This window comes from Peromyscus californicus, unplaced genomic scaffold, assembly GCF_007827085.1.
Source record: "Peromyscus californicus insignis strain IS unplaced genomic scaffold, ASM782708v3 Scaffold_16__1_contigs__length_79575227, whole genome shotgun sequence".
NCBI lineage: Eukaryota > Metazoa > Chordata > Mammalia > Rodentia > Cricetidae > Peromyscus > Peromyscus californicus.
In genome coordinates, this window is record NW_026294458.1 from 9,246,970 (window position 1) to 9,254,512 (window position 7,543).

A 7,543-nucleotide genomic window follows, 5' to 3' on the forward strand; every position below is an offset into this window, starting at 1 on the left:
TTCACTCTCCTGTGTATAATATTAATGACTGCACAAGAAAAATTAAATGAAAACTCCTCATTCTCCAGTATTCTGATGAAAAATGTTCAATACAAATATACAGTGTGCCTAAGACTCAGCAAGTTTTATCTCTTTTGTCTGTTGACTGTTGTTTGCATTTATTTTTATTTTTAGACCTGAATATGTATGTATATATAGTATATGCTCATATATATGAATTTGTATCTACTAGTCATATATAGTATGATATATAATATATTCATATATGTAATATCCATATTATTTATGAATTAGTAGAAAACTAGTAGCTTCATTTTAGCAAAATTGTAAGTCCAAAGTAGGCTGGACTTAATAGAAGAAACCAGTAAAGCTTTTTCTATGAGCACTGTGAAAGAAAAATATTTCTTGTTTGTAAAATGTTGTTACTGATAATAATACGTTTAAATGGCCACAAAAATAACTGGCATATTTAAATAAATAAGAATTCCAACTTTTATCATGGCTTTAATTTTACATGGTTGCTATAATTCTACAATGATAGAAATATTAGTTTTTGGAATATATTGCTTCATCCAATAAATTTGCACATAAAATATGCTTTTTGAGATATGGCTTTGCTATCTGACCTAGACAAGTCTTGAACTCAATATGTTCCTCACACTGGACTTGAACTCATGGCACTCCTTCATCAGTCATTATGCCCAACTACTTAAAGCATGGCTAGAAATAGATGACAATAATCAGCTAACTCATGCTGCAGCCTTATTCATCCCTAATACTTTCATGAATGCTCTGCCCACTTCTCTGTTGCGGAGGCTGTAAATGAGGGGATTCAACAAAGGGGTAAGGATAGTGTAGAAAGCTGACACCATTTTGTCCTGATTGGGAGAGCGACCAGAAGAGGGCCTCATATATATGAACATCGCTGCCCCATAATACATTCCTACCACCACAAGGTGAGAGGAACAGGTTGCAAAAGCTTTGTGGCGACTCTCAGTAGAGCCCATATGAATGACAGCCAGAATCACACGAGTGTAGGAGGCAATAATGATTGCTACAGGAAAGATAAGCATAATTACACAGCAGAAAAATATTATCTTTTCAAATGTCAAGGTATCACTACATGAAAGAGTGAGCAGGGCAGGAACATCACAGAAAAAGTGGGGTATTTCTCTGGCACCACAATATGAGAAAGACAATGCAGCCACAACTTCTATTATACCATCAAGGGAGCCAAGAATCCATGAAGAGGCAGCCATGAGACCACAGATTTTATGACTCATAAGAACAGAATACCTTAATGGGTGGCAAATAGCCACATAACGGTCATAGGCCATTGAGGCCAAGAGAAAACACTCAGCTCCAAGTAGAGAGACATAGAAGAATATCTGGCTTCCACAGCCAGCCATGGAGATGGACTTGTTGCCAGAGAGGAAATTGAAGGCCATTTGGGGCACTGTGGTACAGATGAGCATGAGATCCATGAGGGAAAGTTGGCTGAGAAGGATGTACATGGGGGTGTGGAGTTGGGCATCCAGGTAGATGAGAAGCACCATGGTAGAATTCCCTATGAGGGCTATGAAGAAGATACCCAGGATGAGGGAAAAGAAAAAAGTATGAAGAGGGCTGTGATCAAAAATTCCCAGCAGGATGAAGTCAGAGTTGAAGGTCCAATTGTTCCACTGTATCATGAGTATCTTCACTGTGGAGACGAAATGTATAATATTAGAGGTCAAATTGTGTCATAGAAATATCCAGTTTTTCCTCCCATCTAGATATACATGCAGTGATAAGTAAACACGAGAAAATTGTTTCTTTGAGCATCAGCTATTTTGTTTAGTGATGGGTGTGATTAAAACTTATTTTGATATCTCTCTCTCTCTCTCTCTCTCTCTCTCTCTCTCTCTCTCTCTCTCTCTCTCTCTCTCTCATGTACATGCACACATTTACACAAAAGCACATGTGCAGACACATACAGTTTTATTCTATATTCAAGTTTGACTTTGAACTCATGATTCTCTTGCCTTAATCTCTGAAGTGTTGGGATTACAGACGTGCATGCACCATCACACCTGGCTTCATATGACTTTTAAACTCAAATTACTTAGCAAATAGACATAGAAGATTACATCAAAACATATATCAAAAGTCATGCAGTCAAGTTTGTCAATACAAAGAAGTCAATACACATGTAGTGTCAATCATCATTTCATAATCACTAATATTATGAAAAGATTTCTGAGTCCAGGGAATTCCATGATCTTTCTATTACATGTTTCATGGATATTACCATGTCATATTCTGAAAATAAAATGCTATGAAGGAAAATTTAGAAATTTACTCAAATGAAATTACTAATTCTGTTAACTTACTAATTTACTGAATTAAATCCTGGTTAGTCTAATATCAGATAAGCAGATACATTCAGATACAAATTTTAGAAGTATATTAATTGAAATGTGTTGCTAATATAGAAGGTAATCATAGAAGTATGTCCAAAATAATATTTTTCATCATTTTACCATTGAAAAATTGCCTCTATATATGAAGAGTCTAAGATCAACATTTCACCGGGTAAGAATTGACCATAGTTGCATACTTCAAACTTTGACTCCCTATTACTTTAGCTGTGTGAATTTCAGTAATTGTTCACTTCAAACAAAATTTTCCATTCATCAAATTTGAATAATTATAATATCTATATTATAAGAATCCAGAACACTAAATACAATTACATTTTCAAGTATTTTCAGCATTACCTGCATGTGCAAGTATTTTAAATTAAACATGGCTGGAAAGAATATTGACTATCCTTACTTTACCTCTAGAGGTGGACAATTTATTTTAAGAAGTCAGTGCTCCACAGACGTATTTTGGAACTTTCAAACTTCAGACTTCAGATTAGGAATGTTTAAACTATGTTGTCAGTGATAAACTTTGTTAGGAGCTCATAACCAGACCACAGCTGTATAATCCTTTTAAATTTTTGTATTAAGTGTCATGATTGTACTAGACAGTGGGAAATAAGTGGGATAAAATAAAATATATATATGAAAAAAGCTTTTGTCTTTAATTTCTTTTGAAAGGTTTTTTAAGAGTATGATTTTTGCAGATCTATGGATCAAGCTTTGTGGGTGAGGATGAACTTAACATGGCAAAGTCTCTAGCTTAAATCTCCAATAGCAAAAAAAAAAGATGAAAAGCTAACATCTTTTAAATTTTCTTAAGTATCTTATTTATTTCCTTCTTTTGGAGTACTTCTGTAGAACCAAGACATTGGTTTTGTCTATTTCTTTCCTACTACCATGTGAACAAATTTTTGTCTACATTTTACCATTTTTTCTTTATCGACCACCTATGCATTATTTAGCAGCTTTTTGAGTTTATCACTATTCCTGTTGATTGGGACTTCATTATGTCCTAAATTTCTAATCAACTCAAAATAATCTATAAAGGTTTTTATATTTATAATACTTGTCAAGAAACTTAATTACTGTTGCATAGAAAAATAACTATAATCCATTGTTTTTATTATTTTTATTTTCAAAACTCTTTGTTATTCCTAAAGATTGTTAATTACATTTTTTTTCTTATTTTATGAAAAAGATAAGTTATTTATATTATTTTATGTATATGGTTATTTTCTTGCATGTGTGTCTGTATACTACATGCATCTAATGTCCTTGGAAGCTGGAAAGGTGCCTCAGATCCCCTGGAACTTGAATTACAGATAATTGTGAGCTGTCATGTGGGTCCTGGAAATTGAACCCGAGTCTTCTAGAAGGGCAGCCAATGTTCTTAACCACTAAGCCATCTGTCTAGCCCCTGTTTTATTTTCTTAATATTTCAATTAATTATTTCAGGTTTTCAATGCAATCTATTTTGAGTACATTCTAATCTGTACCTACTTCTGTAACTACCCTCTCTCTAGTCTTTCTGTTCTTTTCCACCCAACTTTGAGTTTTCTTCTCTTTTTTATGCATTTGGTCCAGTTTGTTTTGCCAAATTAATCTTAGGAATGGGGCTTGCTCTGGCATATACTAGCTATCTATCGTGGGTCACATTATTAAAGAAAACTGACTCCTCATGTAGTGGTGAGATTTTCCCACTCTGTTCTAAGGATTTTGCATATCTTGACTTTGTACAAGTCTTGTGTAAGCTGTCACAACTATTGTGAGTTCATATGTTCAACTTCTCTGTTATTTCTATAAAGACACAGATTCTTTGATGTTATACATCACCTTCAATTTTTTAAAACTCTCCACCCCTTGGGGCTGGAGAGATGAGACAAACATGGTATGTACTCACGCATAGGAGGATACTAGATGTGGAACAAGGATGACTAGATGGCTACTCACAAATCCAGGGAGGCTACCTGGAAAACAGGACCCCAAGAAAGACACGGGGATCACCCAATGACGGAGAAATGGATGAGATCTACATGAACAACCTGGACGTGAGTGGGGGTAATGACGGGCAAGGGTCGAGGGAAAGATAACTTGGGGGAGCGGGAGATCCCAGCTGGATCAACAACAGAGAGGGAGAACAAGGAATAGGAGACCATGGTAAATGAAGACCACATGAGAATAGGAAGAAGCAAAGTGCTAGAGAGGCCCACAGAAATCCACAAAGATACCCCCACGATAGACTGCTGGCAATGGTTGAGAGACAGCCCGAACTGACCTACTCTGGTGATGGGATGGCCAAACACCCTAATTGTCGTGCTAGAAACCCCATCTAATGACTGAGGGAACTGGATACAGAGGTCCACGGCTAGGCCCCGGGTGGAACTCCGGGAGTCTAATTAGCGAGAAAGAGGAGGGTTTATATGAGCAAGAATTGTTGAGATCAAGGTTGGATAAAGCACAGGGACAAATAGCCAAACAAATGAAAACACATGAACTATGAACCAATATCTGAGGAGCCCCCAACTGAATCAGGCCCTCTGAATGGGTGAGACAGTCGATTGGCATGATCTGTTTGGGAGGCATCCAGGCAGTGGGACCGGGTCCTGTGCTCATTGCATGAGTTGGCTGTTTGAAACCTGGGGCTTAGACAGGGTCGCTTGGCTCAGCTTGGGAGGAGGGGACTGGACCTGCCTGGACTGAGTCTACCAGGTTGATCTCAGTCCTCAGGGGAGGCTTTGCCCTGGATGAGGTGGGAATAGTGGGTAGGCTGGGGGGAAGGGGAGGGGGGGGGCGGGAGGGGGCAGAACAAAGGAATCTGTGGCTGATATGTAGAACTGAATTAATTGTATTGTAAAATAAATTAAAATAAAATTTTTAAAAAAACAAAAAAAAAGAAAAAAACAAAAAACTTTCCACCCCCTGTTCCATGAATATTCCTGAACCTTGGGAATAGAGATGTCATATCTGCATTCTATTTATGGCTAAGATCTCTAATATCTCTTATTTTATTCATTTTGACTAACTGAAAGTCTCTGGGTTAATTTCCATCTACTAGAAGAAGACACTTCTCAATAATGTTTGAGATATGCTTTGGTGTATGAGTACTGTGAGAAGTCATTAAGAATCATTTTAATAGCATGTCCATTTAGGAAATTGACAGTATTGGACTCTGCCATGGTGCCTATAACCTACTTAGCCAAAGTAAAACATTCCTAGAATTGAATGAAAATTAAAATACACCACATTAAATATATGAAATACAATGGTGACACTCCAAAGAGAAAATTTTATAGGACTAAGTGACGGGCGGTGGTGGCGCACGCCTTTAATCCCAGCACTCGGGAGGCAGAGCCAGGCGGATCTCTGTGAGTTCGAGGCCAGCCTGGGCTACCAAGTGAGTTCCAGGAAAAGGCGCAAAGCTACACAGAGAAACCCTGTCTCGAAAAACCAAAAATAATAATAATAATAATAATAATAATAATAATAATAAAAATAATAAAAAAACTGGAGAGATTTTATATTAACAATTAATAATGTACCATAAGGCCTTGCTAACACAAGAATAGAAAACATCCAAAAAGAGTAGATGGGAATAGACCATAAAAGTCAAGAATAAAATTAATGAAATAAAATTTAGAAAACAAGGCAAAGAATCAGTGAAATTTTGTATATTATTAAGTACCAACCTTAATAATATACCTCCTAGGGGCTCAGAAGAGAAAGTATGAACAGCGAGATTTATTTTCGGGAAATGAATCTAAGTACACCAAGCTCTTTGTCTGTCTCCTTTATCCCTCTGAGATAAAATCCTATCTACACAGCTATCGTTCTGTACTCAAGCCTAGTTCCGTCCTTGGCTGATTTGTCTCTACCTTTATCCGCTGTCCCCTCTAAGTTCTATCTTAATTCTCTCATCTTAGTTCTGCCTCATCTAGGTCCTTCTCATCGCATTCTTACCCATCTAGTACTTTTCATCTAACTCTTCCTTATCTTCTATCCTGACCTACAGTTCTCCAGTCAAAAATCCTCTCCAGCCAAAGTCCTCAATATCCTCTCTTCTCTCCCCCATAACTCAATCTCTGAGGTGTTCAGTTATAAACCCAAGCCATAGCAATCCTTTGGCCAAACAAGGTCACTAAGCTTGAATTCTTAATGGGGTCATAAAGGCAGGCAAGAATTTTCCTCAGGCAGTGGATGTCAGGCTTTCTTTTATAACCCAAATGAGAGTTAATGATCAATTAGTCAAGAAGGGAATTTATGTGCTCAATCTACATTCCTAGAAGTGGTTAGGTAAGAAATTAGGAGTCTATTAGTAAGGCTGTAAGGAAGGAGGTTCTCACTCTAAATTATACAAGAAATAAAGCTGTCTGCCTGACCTAGGAGACAGGTGTTTCGTTTGGCCTTGGATATGATGCTTGATAGGTATTTTAGAAAAATACACTGTTAGGAGTTCTTGGAAGCATGCATAGCTTTACAAGAAAATCACTGTAGGAACCACTAATATATATATATATATATATATATATATATATATATATATATATATATATATATATATAAGCTAAAATATCACCAAGACTTCTTCAGCCATGACTTGACCTTTGGAGAAGTCCTTGACTTTTCTAAGTAGTAGCTTTTGTGATAGTAGCTGAATTCCATTACATTTCCCTGCAGTAAAAGAGGAGGTCAACTGAGTGCTAATGACCAGTTAGTATATCAAAAAGGGGATCTATGCGCTCAGTCTATATTCCCAGAAGTGGTTAGGCAAGAAGTTAGGGATCTATTAGTAAGGCTATATAAGAAAGGAGGGTCTCATTCTAAATTGCACAAGAAATAAAGCTATCTGCCTGACCTAGGAGACAGGTGTTGTTTCATTTGGCGTTGGATGCTTAGGTCTGTTCTTAGAGAGTACAGAGGTATCTCTGTTAAAATCCCTCCAGGGATGCTCCAGGCCAGATGCTGCTAATGACAGTAATTGCAGAAAGACCTGCAATTAGGGATCCTGGCTGGTTACTGCTCAGGAGGTTATCCAAATACTCATTTAGTAGAAGGAAATTGTGCCCAAAGAATGATGGAAAAGCTACAATAGCACATGAGAAATTCATAGTAGGGAATGGCTAATAATCAAAAGCCAA

The 7,543-nt window shown here is 37.0% G+C and overlaps 1 protein-coding gene across 1 annotated transcript; it reads right to left on the minus strand.

Moving 5' to 3' along the window:
- Positions 1-749: 749 nt before the first annotated feature.
- Positions 750-1,691, minus strand: LOC128111477 (olfactory receptor 2M3-like). Its single transcript, XM_052739736.1, has one exon. The coding sequence runs from the start codon at positions 1,689-1,691 to the stop codon at positions 750-752; it is 942 nt and encodes a 313-aa protein (XP_052595696.1).
- Between the last annotated feature and the right edge of the window lie 5,852 nt (positions 1,692-7,543).